The 14,326-nt window shown below is 32.9% G+C and overlaps 4 protein-coding genes across 4 annotated transcripts in view; 2 read left to right on the top strand and 2 right to left on the bottom strand.

Annotated features, from left to right (window-relative positions):
* Positions 1-1,644: 1,644 nt before the first annotated feature.
* LOTGIDRAFT_160094 (hypothetical protein) lies at positions 1,645-2,580 on the bottom strand (the record flags this gene model as incomplete). Its single annotated transcript, XM_009054976.1, has 1 exon — positions 1,645-2,580. The coding sequence occupies one exon, from the start codon at positions 2,578-2,580 to the stop codon at positions 1,645-1,647; it is 936 nt and encodes a 311-aa protein (XP_009053224.1).
* A 937-nt stretch (positions 2,581-3,517) lies between these two features.
* On the top strand, positions 3,518-3,955 carry LOTGIDRAFT_160093 (hypothetical protein; the record flags this gene model as incomplete). The annotated part of the gene is made up of 1 exon (XM_009054975.1): positions 3,518-3,955. One exon carries the CDS (start codon positions 3,518-3,520, stop codon positions 3,953-3,955), a length of 438 nt encoding a protein of 145 aa, XP_009053223.1.
* A 917-nt stretch (positions 3,956-4,872) lies between these two features.
* Positions 4,873-5,766, bottom strand: LOTGIDRAFT_160092 (hypothetical protein; the record flags this gene model as incomplete). The annotated part of the gene is made up of 2 exons (XM_009054974.1): positions 4,873-5,540; positions 5,649-5,766. The coding sequence occupies 2 exons, from the start codon at positions 5,764-5,766 to the stop codon at positions 4,873-4,875; spliced, it is 786 nt and encodes a 261-aa protein (XP_009053222.1).
* Positions 5,767-8,565: 2,799 nt separating this feature from the next.
* The window catches only part of LOTGIDRAFT_231837 (hypothetical protein), a gene marked incomplete at its 5' end in the record, with an annotated part of 59,239 nt that continues 53,478 nt past the window's right edge, over positions 8,566-14,326 (top strand). The window contains 2 exons of the mRNA XM_009054973.1: positions 8,566-8,731; positions 12,311-12,394. Of these exons, the coding sequence (XP_009053221.1) occupies positions 8,566-8,731; positions 12,311-12,394 (250 nt within the window). The remainder of the gene's footprint in view (positions 8,732-12,310; positions 12,395-14,326) is intronic.

Genomic DNA, 14,326 nt, shown 5'->3' with positions numbered 1-14,326 from the left:
ATTGGTAGTTGGTAGAGGTCGATGGAAGACAGGGCCGTTGTAGGGTACGTGATATTGGTTTGGTTGACGATTAGTGTTTCTATTTCTGGCATCTTGCCAGTGGTTGTTGTAGTTGGGGAGCATAATGAAAATAACTTGGGGTTAGAAGGGAATGTACAGCGGATGTAACAGGAGGAAACTGTATATGCTAGCGTGAAAATGTTGGGATCAAATTATGCAAATAAGTCAAACTGGGTTTGGGGATATATAAAGCAAGATGAAAAATGCTAAAAAATATATAGTAAGGTGATAAATAACGCTAACAATGATGTGAAAATTATAACAAGTAAAACAAAAACTTACGCAATTGACACGAACCGGTTTTCGAAATATTATCCTTTTTCATGTGTCGAGGAATGGTTATGAAATGGGATTGAATTTGCGATTTATATAGTAGTCAGTTAATACAGGTTTTTGATTTTCTAAAAATTACTAAGTGAATCATGTCATATCTTTGATCAGTTGAGGATTAGGTTTATTTTTGATTTCTTAATTAGTTGAGTCATATCTTTGATCAATTGAGGATTATAGAAATATTGGATTAGATTTTGATTATATCTGAGTAATAATTCAGGAGGATTAGATTATCTCAGAGTACAATTTACATAAATGAAAAACATAAATAATCAGAAATCAAGAATACAAAAATATAAAATAAATAAACATGAGAAATATTTGATAAAATAAGCGGGATTAGTGAATTGTAAATTGATTAGAACTAACTTTGAATTTTGATTATACCCTAGTACTACTTTAAATGGATGGATTATCTCGGAGTATAATTTACATGAAAGAAAAACATAAATAATGGCAATTAAATTTACTTGGTTAGATTAAAAGATTAATGCAAATTTTGTTGAAGAAAGTTTGTTATATGCACGAGAAACAAATGTCAAAATCCTAACATATACAATATATACAAAAAAAATAAAATATATAGAAGATGAAATAAAATATACCAAAGTCAAAATAAATTGTCTGATCTGACCTGGCACGGACAGTATTAGATTTCGGGGAAGGGAGGGTTTGATTCTCCCAAATGTACAGGCCTAGGGTGGAGCAGACACTTTATTTAGAAATTAGGGTTAAAGGTCTTGATATTGGGTTTTCTTCTGTTCTTATTCTGATCTGAAATTAGAAAAAATAACTCGCCCGATGGGCGAGAAGTATAGTATCTGTCATGTACTGATTGTTTTTAGTTTACTATGAACAATATTATCATTTAAGTTCTTATTTTTTGAATATGCAACTATCATTTTCTGCTTATAGACATGGGGGAATTTCTCTTGAAGGCTAAGACAAATCTCTAAAAGCTGTAGAATTGCATCGTCGGGTCTGTTTGGATCTGGGATTTTTCATGTTGATAGTAACATGTGAAATTAATATTTTGCAAATAATTAGAGTTACCCTTTATTTCTTTCTGTCTTTTCCATTTTTTCTGTAAATATTCATAAGTGAATGAATTAGTTAAAGGTAGAGACAGAATTCCTCTAGCTGTTTTTAAAGGGCATTGTGTTAGTTTTTTTACGTTTTTGATCATAATGCAGTTATCAAAACCGCTAGCGTTATGAGCAATTAATGTTATTCTTTTCTGATCTATTTTTCCTAAACGTTGTAACATTTATATTTAAATATTTCTACTATATTAGTCATGAGTTTGTTGTAAAATTCTTCTGGAATGGGATCTGACGGCTTTAAATCTGGAAAGAGATTATTTATTCTGTTTAACATTTTCCTTAGTTTTTCTAAATTAACTAAAGTACAGGAATAAGGTATGGCTTTATTTTCGTTGTAGGTTTCGCAATCCCAAGCGTATAAACAATCATCGTGAATGGTTGGAAAAACGTTTAGTTTTAGAAGTGAAACTTGCGTTACCGCATTATCATCTTCACAAGTTCTCCATACGTTTTCATCGTAATCATCTTCTATTTCTTTAATGCCCAAAGTTTTGTTATTTCTTCTTATCAAACAGAAGTGTTCTTTGTGTAAATAAAAAACCCAATCTAATTCTTCGGTTACTTTCTTTGGTTGAAAATGTCTATGTTTGGGCATATATATTTGAAAATTAGTATTAAATTTCTTATTGAATTCGCAGATTCTAGCAGTTGTCATAACTCCTTTTCTGTTTGATTTTTGAAAACTGTTGATGAAATCTTGAAATTCTCTCGTGTAGTCTTCGTTTAAAACATGATTAACGCACTTTACAGAGCAACATCCATCGCTCGGTATATAACAATTTATACCGATATATTCTTTTATCTTTTTGAGTAGGCTAACACCACTACCCTTTTTTGATCTTTTTATTTCTTTGAAATTGTTTTTATGGAAAATCATTTTTCCTGTGAAATACCAATCGGAGGCATCCGATTTTTCATCCACTGCAGCGAAGAAATTGACAAAAGTTTTGGTATTAAAACCTACAAATTTCATGTCTTGTTTGAATTTTCCATCTTGAGTTATCTCTCCATCTATTTCAATTTGCCCTTTAAATGTTATAAATTCATTAGAGATAAGGTGAATAACATCGGAAAAAAAGTTCATTTGTTATGAATTTATTCATATTTTTTAATTCATCAGAAATAATCTTGTCAATAGTCTTGTCTAAAATCTTGTCTAAAATTTTCACTGGTATGAATTATTTATCGTCTACAATTTCAATTTTATTCATATTTTTAAAGCAACTATTTTTAACTAGGAATTTTTCTTGTCTCGAAAAAAAAAAATCATAATGAGCTTTGATCACCACTAGCCTTTTTATGGAAAATCATTTTTCCTGTGAAATAGGAATAAGTAATATCCAGCGCAAGGAAGAAATCGACAAAAGTCATGATATCAAAACCTACCAATTTTATGTCTTGTATGTATTTTCCATCTTGAGTTATCTCTCCATCTAATTCAATTTGTCCGTTAAATGTATGAAATTCGTCAGAGATATGCTCAATAACATTGGAAAAAAGATCATGTGATATAATTTTATTCATATTTTTAAAGCAACTATTTTTAACTAGGAATTTTAACTTTTATTGATGATATTTCTACATCAAATTTATCTAAAATTTCATTGAATTCTTCTAATTCTTCAATGGTTATGTTCTTATCCTCTCTCGATCTTTCGAAAAATATAAACAATTTATTAAGATATGTATTTAAAATTTTTGTTTTCCTTTTATAATGAGCTTTCTGTTTTGATGTAAAACCTAATGCAGCGGACACACTAGGCGAATTTCACGGCGAATGGTTCGGGCGAATCAATCGGCAGTAAAATTCGCCTTGAGTCTCCTAGTGTGTCCAGTGCTCCGACGTTCGCCCGAGCGTCGGCCGAAGCCATTCGCCGACATCAAGCATGTTTGATAATATTCGGCCGAATATTAATCGCCGCCGACTCATTCGGCAAGTGTGTCCACTCGGCCGAAGTTTAAGGCGAATATTGCTATAACTCAACCAATCACAGACGCCGAAGCGTCACATGACAAACAAAATGGCGACCTCCAACGATGCAATGTGGAGTCAGGAAAAAGAAGAGGAATTAGTCATATTATGGGAGTCTAAGCCCAACTTATATGATATTAGCAAACCCGAATATGGGTCTGCCGCCGTTGTATCCATGGCTTTACCCAGGTTTTCCTATTCTCCCATCGCGCTCTTCTTTTTCGCATTCGACGTAAAACCAAAAGAGTTTCGAGTACAATTGCCACTTTCCGCTTCTTTCTGGACACCGCCATTTTGTGATCATGTGACTAAGTCTCCCCTACGCATGCGTAATTTAATTCGCTGGCAAATTATCGACACAAACATTCGCCCAGTGTGTCCACTTCGTCGGCCGAATGGATTCGGTGGCGAATTGTTCGGGCGAAGTACCAGCGAATTAAATTCGCCTAGTGTGTCCGCTGCATTAAGTAATCAAACCACAAGATGAAGTTTGAACGGCAGTGAACGCGGCTAATACAGTTGGGACGATGATCGGAAGCATTAATCCACCGGTTACGGCTGTTGCCACCGTTATCCCTATTGTTAAAACTGTACTTAATGTTATGAAAACAGAATCGATTCTACTCCATGTTTTTCTGCATTTGTTGAATTGTTTTAGTTTTTCTTTTAGTTCGTTTTGTTTTTCTATCATGTAGTTTTGTCTACTTTCGAGTTCCATTTTTAGGTAATTAAATTAAGTGAACTTCTGATAAAAATACTTTGTGTTTACTATCTTCAATATAAACTGTTACAGATACTAACGATATTTGTTCTTTCGAATCATTAATCTTATTCAGATGAACTGAAAATTTTGGTCTATCAATAAAGATTAATATAAAAACATATGCATCATCTCTTATTAAAAATTTTTGATTTTGTTGACTTTTATGAATATCGAGTGAGGTAAATATATCATTATCAACAAAATATAGTTTTACGTATTCAAAGTATGTTGCTCGTAAAAACTGATAATTGATTACTTCTTTTTCTGGTTCTGGATTTCTAATAATACTTACTGATAGTGGAGTTTCCGTTTCCAATATCATATCAAAATCACCCAATGAAAGTTCATCTTCTTTATTATCTGGTATGATTAACATTCTAAACCTATCTATATATTTTCCACTCGTTTTAATTTCATATAAGTGATTAACCTTGTTGTTTTCATCGTTAATTTCTAATTCTTTAGTTTCTACATTTTTTGTACCATTGATAAACTGGAGAACTTTGCGAGCGTTAAATTTCTTAAACATATTTAAGTTTTGTCTGAAGAATATTGATTCAACTTTTACCTGTATAGAAAATGTTATTTCAATTGTAAGTTTTCCTCGGAAATAAAAATATATTAATTTATAATCATCTGAATCAAAAATATTTTGGGGGGGGATCACTATCTGGAATAAAATATACTCTTATATTTGCTGTAAATCCATACCTTTTATATTCATAGTCTTTTGATCTATCAATATTATCAGTAATAGAAATATCGTAATCTCTCTCTTTTCCAAATGGAAGATTGAAATAATATGATTCTTTCTTGAGAAACTTTTTTTCTAATGCGACTATATTTTTGTCTTGTTTTAAAACTAGGTTATTAATAGTGGTTATCTGTTGTTGAATAACACTATCATCAATGTTCTGTATTTGTTGTTGAATATAGGTTTTGATTTCGCTATCATGTATGTTTTGCATTTGTTGTTTAATATTTGTTATTTCTTTTTGTAATTCAGTTTTAAATTTAGTTAATTCCCGTTGCAATTTGTCTTCACTTATACCTGGATTAATATTGGCTATTAGTTGTTTAAGATCTATTTTTTGCTTTGTAATCTTATCATCTAAATTAGATATTAATGAACTTAAAGTTTGTAACTGAGTTTTATCTACTACATTGAATAATTGTTGTTGAATAAAATTTTTTAAACTTGTTACTTCTTGTTGTAATTTAGTATCATCAATAAAATCTTTATTATTTAGTTGACGTTTGAAGAATCTTTTCACATCGCCTATTCTTTCGTTTAAATGTCCTTTATTTACTTCAATTAAATTTAATTGTTACATTAAATATTTCTTGTGAATGGCATCATTATCGTTTTCCGGAGACTTTAAGTTATTTATGCTAAAATTGTTCATATCTAAATCACCTTGAAGAGTGTCTCCGATTTGATCCAGGAAGTAAGGTTTGGCTTTATTTATCCACGCTGTAGTGTTAGGTTTTTTAGTTTCTAAAGGTAAAGAACCTAATCCAAACTTATTCGCCATTTTTATTGAGTTAATTTTATTATAATTTCTTCAAACTGTTTTCCTAAACTCAACTGATATAAAACCCAAAGTGAAAGTTGACCACAAAACTTTTGTCCCGGTAATTGAATTTGAAATGTTGAACATTTGATTGGTTTATTAGTCAATTGGATTATCTCTTCAGTGGGTTCTAATCCATAAGAATCGAAGAAATAAAAGTCAGAGTCTTTGTACAAAGCAGAATGATGAACTCCTTTTTGATCGGAAGTATGTATATTTGTTATAGCGTAAAATTTACCTTTCTTATATTTCAGATTATTTATTTCATCTCTCATACAATAATAAAACGGTGATATATTTAACTCATTCGCCCATCTCATAAGTTGAAAGTTTGTGGTTGAATCGATTCCATATTTATCGAGAAATTCATTCATTTTTAAAAGTCGGTTTTTTTGAAAAAAATTGTATTACATTCAATAATATTTTGAACATAAATTTGCATTTAAATTTAAAAAATTTAAAGCGTAAATGCTTGTCTACATCTCTTAATCTTCTATCAAATTCTTCATCATTCATTTTGGTTTTTTGAAGTTCGTTTTGATAAAACCTACCTATGATTTGTTCTTTGTCTTGATCGATTAATTCATATGTCGGAGGTAATGTAGTGTTTACTTTATAAACGATAAATATTTCGTTCGTCTAGTATCCAACGTAACCTTTTTCGAATTTACTTTTATATTTGAAAATACGAACTCGATCTCCAACTTTAAATTTGGGTTTGATATTTAAATTCTTTATTTCATTTCCGTAGTTATGTTGCGCGTTAATTGACTTTATAATATTTAGATTACTCGAGGCTTGTGTTGGTGTGACACCTATAGATGAATGAATTTTGTTATTGTATTCATCTACAACATCTGGTAATATTTTAAGCCATTTTTGAGATTTCAATTCCGTGAACTTTTTGAATAATTTATTTTTTAGAGTCCTGTTAAATCTTTCAATAACTACAGCTTTACCTTCGTTATGCGTGCTGTAAATTTCAAATCCCAGAGATTTAATATTTTTGTTATAAAATTCACTTCCTTTATCTACCCATAGTTTTTCTGGATGTCAGTTAGATTGTTTCATAATCGTTTCAAATGAGTGTTTGACTGATAATCCCGTTTTGTTTTTCAGAGGAATAACCCATACATATCTCGTATATAAATCTATAACTGTTAAGCAATATTTAAATCCTCTTTCGACTGGCATATGAATTAAATCGGCTGACCATATTTCATCTTTTTCAAACACTTTGACTTTTAAAAAGTTTTTAGTTTTTCTAAATTCTTTATGAATTTCATCCGCCAATCCCATACCTAATTTCATCTTTGCTTTTAACAGTTTAATGATTAATGCTCTTTCCATTCTCTCTTTGAAAGTTGGATTTGGAATATTTTCAAGTTCGATTATCATTTGTTTGTCTGCTTCGTGTCTAAACTTTATGTCTTTGTTTCTGTATAAAATATCATGTTTAAGCACAGCGGCGTCAACTCTATTTACTGGTTCTTCCCCTGGTTTGGGTTTATCGTTTTCGTCTAATCGCAGATCTAACCTTGTGCCTGGACCTGTGTAATTATGCCCTGGGAGATGTTTTTCTCCGGGATATTTCGCCCATGGAAATCCAGGAAGAGAACCCAATGATTTTTTGTATATCTCCTGAACCGAAATAAGTTTTTGGAGCGTGAGCGACAATCATTTTTATCCTATAACTTTAAAACCTTTTCCTTTCCTTTCTTCTAATCTCCTGTTTCGAAGTTCTCTTATTAGCTCTAATTCTTTCAACTCGTTAGATTGTTTCACTGTATCGCTTATTCTCTTTCCAGCTTCAGCGATAGAGCCGATGGCTTTCGCTCCGCTTGAAATGAGTGATTTGTTTTTTGAAACAAAGCTAGCTACTTTTGGAATTATTGTTTTACCTAGAGAAAAAAATGAAGAAAAGATACCGTCGCCCGAATAATCTTCGAATCTGTGTTGTTCGTGTTTTAGAATTAAACTCATCCTATTTTTAAATGACTTAATTTAGTCTGTTTTTTATCCAAAAAGAGTTATCTCCCATCTACATTACTTAAACGAGGTTATTTTATATAAGGTTATTTTTAATATGCTTTTTTGATGGAATGTAGGAAATTGATTGAAGGTGTTTTTGGTGTATGAAATGTAGGGCTGTAAGAATTTATGAAATGTAGGGAATTTAGGTGTAAGAATTTATGAAATGTAGGGAATTTGGGTCTTTTGCTGTAAGAATTTATGAAATGTAGGATGTTTAGGTCTTTTTTAGTGTAAGAATTTATGAAATGAAGGATGATTAGGTCTTTATGTTATGGGAGCTTTCAATTAGGGGCGCATTTTCCCCATGAAATGAAATGGAATGGGGAATCCCCTTTTATGCGACCTAATTGAAAGCTCTAGTACTACTAATATCATATAAATCCTCGGCAGTGTTTTATCCTATACTAATAGCTCAATGGACGCCGATTTCTCATGTATTCATCTACATAATTCAACATACAAATAAACTAGTAGGTCTACCCCATATCTCCATACGAAAGGCAGTTAAAGAAAATTCCTGCATACTGTGTGGACAAGTGAATAAAAATACATTTTATTTTCACCGCAAAAACATATTTACTTTTTTCAGTTAAAATTTATGATCGAAAATTTAATGTTAAAATGGGAAGGAATAATTTTAATAACTGTTATGCAGGTGCAGCTCTAAATAACTATAAATACTGTTACATGACAATCTTGTGTCCATTCAATTGAAAATCTGACAAAATGGGTTCTTTCAAAGTTTATGTGTCGATGTTTGTGTTGATCGCTATGCTCAAAAGTTCCAGCAGTTCTAGATACAGCAGCCGATACGGCAGTCGATCAAGATACAATTATCAACCCTCACTTTCACAATGTCTGAGTGATTTAGAAAGAACATTATGTCCAAAAGGTATGTATCTCTCTCATATTTTTTTAGAAGGTTTGTATCTCTATCTCAATAGATGTATTATAATGTCTAGAAGGTATGTATCTCTATACCAAAAGATGTATAATGTCTAGAAGGTATGTATCTCTATCTCAATAGATGTATAATGTTTAGAAGGTATGTATCTCTATCTCAATAGATATATAATGTCCAGAAGGTATGTATCTCTATACCAATAGATGTATAATGTCTAGAAGGTATGTATCACTATCTCAATAGATGTATAATGTACAGAAGGTATGTATCTCTATTTCAATAGATGTATAATGTCCAGAAGGTATGTATCTCTATACCAATAGATGTATAATGTCTAGAAGGTATGTATCACTATCTCAATAGATGTATAATGTTTAGAAGGTATGTATCACTATTTCAATAGATGTATAATGTCTAGAAGGTATGTATCTCTATCTCAATAGATGTATAATGTTTAGAGGGTATGTATCTCTATCTCAATAGATGTATAATGTCTAGAAGGTATGTATCTCTATCTCAATAGATGTATAATGTACAGAAGGTATGTATCTCTATCTCAATAGATGTATAATGTTTCGAAGGTATGTATCTCTATCTCAATAGATATATAATGTCCAGAAGGTATGTATCTCTATACCAATAGATGTATAATGTTTAGAAGGTATGTAAATGTAGGTAATTAGGTCACAGGTAAATCGGTCACCGGAAATTTGGTCACAGTAAAAAGGTCACACGGTAATTTGGTCACAGTAAAAAGGTCACACGGTAATTTGGTCACAGTAAAAAAGTCACACGGTAATTTGGTCACAGTAATACGGTCACATGGTAATTTGGTCACAGTAATAAGGTCACACGGTGATTCGGTCACAGTAAAAGGGTCACACGGTAATTTGGTCACAGTAAAAAGGTCACATGGTATTTTGGTCACAGTAAAAAGGTCACATGGTAATTTGGTCACAGTAATAAGGTCACACGGTAATTTGGTCACAGTAAAAAAGTCACACGGTAATTTGGTCACAGTAATACTATCACATAGTAATTTGGTCACAGTAAAATTACCCATTTTCAGTGGTGTTGGTCATCTTATTCATATCAACCGCTTGTAGTTGATAACTAGATTCAATAAATGGTCTAGGACGGGCAATGTCACAACTTAAGTAGGTTCGTGACTTTGCCCCCGACTTAGCACAAAATTTATTGAAATTTCTTTTCTGATTCGATTGAAACCTAGTTTACCTGTGTATATTGGCTACATGGAAGTAGTGATGCTATTTAAAAGGCGAAAGCCGCGATGAGATTTGCTGCTGGTGGGCGTATAGCCATGTGGGCGTCCACTCGTATATATTAGCACCGTTGCTCGTAAACTTCCACGCCTGTCCCAATGACCTAAGCGTTTTTCAATTTTCGGGTAGGATGAGATGGGCGGCCTTCAGATACGTGAGATACGTGCTGAAGCATCTCACCCTACCCCCACCCGAAAATCGAAAAGAATCTGCTTTGAAACGCTCACGTTATTGGTACAGGCACGGAAATTTATGAGTAGTGGAGATTATATATAAAATACATATTAAATCAACTTCATTGCTGAAGTCAATACTGGATGATTTCACAGGCTGCATTCAGTGAGTGAGAATTCTGTAATTTGGAATGGCGAGAGTCGGCAAAAGTTAAACGGTGGTAAGGCAGACCGGTGGCGGGTTGTATCAGCAATAACTATATAGCTGCAGATTGACAGGTATACCAAATACTTTTCGACCGTTCAGGGCCCCACAAGGTCCACCCATCTCTGGCAGAGGGCAAGCAGAACACTATAATATGTATTATGAAATAAATATCACTACACCAGTTACCAGTAATTTCATTTTACTAGTTTTGCCTTGACCAGATCACTGTGTGACCATATTACTGTGACCAAATTACCGTGTGACCTTATTACTGTGACCAAATTACCGTGTGACCGTATTACTGTGACCAAATTACCATGTGACCCTTTTACTGTGACCAAATTACCGTGTGACTTTTTTACTGTGACCAAATTACCGTGTGACCGTATTACTGTGACCAAATTAACATGTGACCCTTTTACTGTGACCAAATTACCGTGTGACCTTTTTACTGTGACCAAATTACCGTGTGACCTTATTACTGTGACCAAATTACCGTGTGACCTTTTTACTGTGACCAAAGTTCCGGTTACCGAATTTCCTGTGACCTAATTACCGCGCCCTTAGAAGGTATGTATCTCTATCTCAATAGATGTATAATGCCTAGAAGGTATGTATCTCTATTTCAATAGATGTATAATGTTTAGAAGGTATGTATCTCTATTTCAATAGATATATAATGTATAGAAGGTATGTATCACTATCTCAATAGATGTATAATGTCTAGAAGGTATGTATCACTATCTCAATAGATGTATACTGTTTAAAAAGGGATGTATCTCTATCTCAATAGATGTATAATGTTTAGAAGGTATGTATCTCTATCTCAATAGATATATAAAGTTTAGAAGGTATGTATCTCTATCTCAATAGATATATAATGTTTAGAAGGTATGTATCTCTATCTCAATAGATGTATAATGTTTAGAAGGTCTGTATCTCTATCTCAATAGATGTATAATGTTTAGAAGGTATGTATCACTATCTCAATAGATATATAATGTACAGAAGGTATGTATCTCTATCTCAATAGATGTATAATGTCTAGAAGGTATGTATCTCTATCTCAATAGATGTGTCCAGAAGGTATGTATCTCTATCTCAATAGATGTGTCCAGACGGTATGTATCTCTATCACAATAGATGTATAAAACTATTAAGATTACAAAGTACAATAATACAATATTTTCACTGTTAAAATAGTGCTCAATACCTCAGTTGTAGAGAGCGATATAGAAATACCACTGTTAAAATAGTACTCAATACATCAATTGCAGAGAGCGATATAGAAATACCACTGTTAAAATAGTACTCAATACATCAATTGTAGAGAGCGATATAGAAATACCACTGTTAAAATAGTACTCAATACATCAATTGTAGAGAGCGATATAGAAATACCACTGTTAAAATAGTACTCAATACATCAATTGTAGAGAGCGATATAGAAATACCACTGTTAAAATAGTGCTCAATACATCAATTGTAGAGAGCGATATAGAAATACCACTGTTAAAATAGTACTCAATACATCAATTGTAGAGAGCGATATAGAAATACCACTGTTAAAATAGTGCTCAATACATCAATTGTAGAAAGTGATATAGAAATACCACTGTTAAAATAGTACTCAATACATCAATTGTAGAGCAATATAGAAATACCACTGTTAAAATAGTACTCAATACATCAATTGTAGAGCAATATAGAAATACCACTGTTAAAATAGTACTCAATACATCAATATAGAGCGATATAGATTACTATGTAGAGTAGAAATATCAGCAACTAAAAAATAGATAAGAAATTCAAATCTTATTTTAATTAAATTGATTGTCCATTGTCCAGTATATGTATGAGGTACGTTTTAAGTTATATAATGTGTCGATTGTTTTATTTTAAGCGAATCCTTGTAAAAATGGTGGAACAGAACAGTCTGATGGAACATGTGTTTGTACAGATAAATTTACTGGTACTACTTGTGAAGGTCAGTGTAGTAATTAATTAATTAATAATATAATAATGTATATTGTTTAGGGTTGTTTCCCTTTAATTGTATTCTTCATTCCAACATCTTGTGACAGTTTGAAAGATAGTTTAATTAGAGACAGAATTGTGTGTACAATAGCGCGTATGTAAGAGATGATAAATTAACACGGACAAAAGCTGTTGATTAAATTCGAGCAGAAGAAATGGCAAGTATACAATCTAAGAACTAAAAAAAAGGAGAATCAGTTCATTATGTCAAATCTAAGCCAAACCAAAAATCAGAACAGAACTTTAAGAAAACTGAATAGCCTGGTAGATGTGGTAATGATGCTCATAATTATAAGCGAGAAAAATGCATCTGGTCAAAAATGTTTTAAATGTGATCGTTTGGATATTTGTCTGAGGCTGAGGTTCTGCCAAAATCATTGGATTCTCAAAATTAACATCTTGCATATCAGATATATCATCTACTAATAAATCCTTACTTTTTAAAGGTACATGTCTCAAAAATTTAACACTCAATTTTACTTGAGTTTCAGTATTGACAATTTCACAAGTTTCATTAGATATAAATTTCATTATGACATATTTCACACTTTTATAGTTTGATTGTAATTTACTAGGATTTTAATTTGCAATATACACAATATCACCAATTTCAAAACTATGAGACTTTGTATGTCTCTTTTTATCTGTGTAATCTTTCATTTTGTCCTGATATCTTTTATGATAAGTTTAAACCCTTTCGTGATCCACTGTATCATTATTCTTAAATATAGGAATTTTAGTTTTAATATCTAGAATTGCTAGACAATAACAATTTAGCAGGGGTTTCATTTGTGGAACTAGTCAATTAATTCTACCTCACCCGTCACTCCGTCAGTGAGTTCGTCACTCCGTCAGTGAGTTCGTCACTCCGTCAGTGAGTTCGCCACTCACGTAAGTGATTCCGTCATAACGTCAATCGTCAATGCTACCGTCAGTGAGTTCGCCACTCACGTCAGTGATTCCGTCATAACGTCAATCGTCAATGCTACCGAACAAAAAATTTAATATTAATGAATTATAATCACAAAACGAAATCAAAACGAAATTTTTAGAAAGACTTACGTCGATGCTACCTTACAAAATGATGAATACTAGCCTTTCTTAAAATAAAACGAAAGAATATGCCAGTCCGTCAGTGGCGAACTCATTGACGTAATGACGCATGAAGTAGTCCAGGGCTGATACACTGCGTTATTGGCTCAATCCGTTATTGACGTCAGTTCGCCAATCATCCCAGTGACGGATTGACGTAGCTACGTATAACAAAATCCAGGGCATATACAGACATTATTCATCCGTCAATGATTCCGTCACTCCGTCATTGGCGTCAGTCCGTCAATCATCCAAGTGACGGAGTGGCGAACTCATTGACGGAGTGACGAACTCACTGACGTACTGACGTATGAGGTGGCCCTTAGACATACACGCCTTATTCACCCGTCACTCCATCAATGAATCGGTAGCTCCGTCATTCATTGCCATTGGCTTAATCCGTCATTGGCGTCAGTCCGTCAATCATCCAAGTGACGTAGTGGCGAACTCATTGACGGAGTGGCGAACTCATTGACGGAGTGACGAACTCATTGGCGGAGTGGCGAACTCATTGACGGAGTGGCGAACTCATTGACGGAGTGACGAACTCATTGACGGAGTGGCGAACTCATTGACGGAGTGGCGAACTCATTGACGGAGTGACGAACTCATTGACGTACTGACGTATGAGGAAGCCCTAGACAGGGGAAAACATTTCATCGGTCATTCGTCGATGCTACCTAACAGAATACGAAACACCAATAATTACAAAAGAAAACGAAAAAAAAAAAGCATTGATTAAGTCAGTATAATTCAGCCATTTCGCTAAACTAAAGGAATGCATCAGAGC

Source organism: Lottia gigantea (assembly GCF_000327385.1).
Source record: "Lottia gigantea unplaced genomic scaffold LOTGIsca_23, whole genome shotgun sequence".
Taxonomy (NCBI): domain Eukaryota; kingdom Metazoa; phylum Mollusca; class Gastropoda; family Lottiidae; genus Lottia; species Lottia gigantea.
This window is presented reverse-complemented; position numbering and strand designations above follow the sequence as displayed.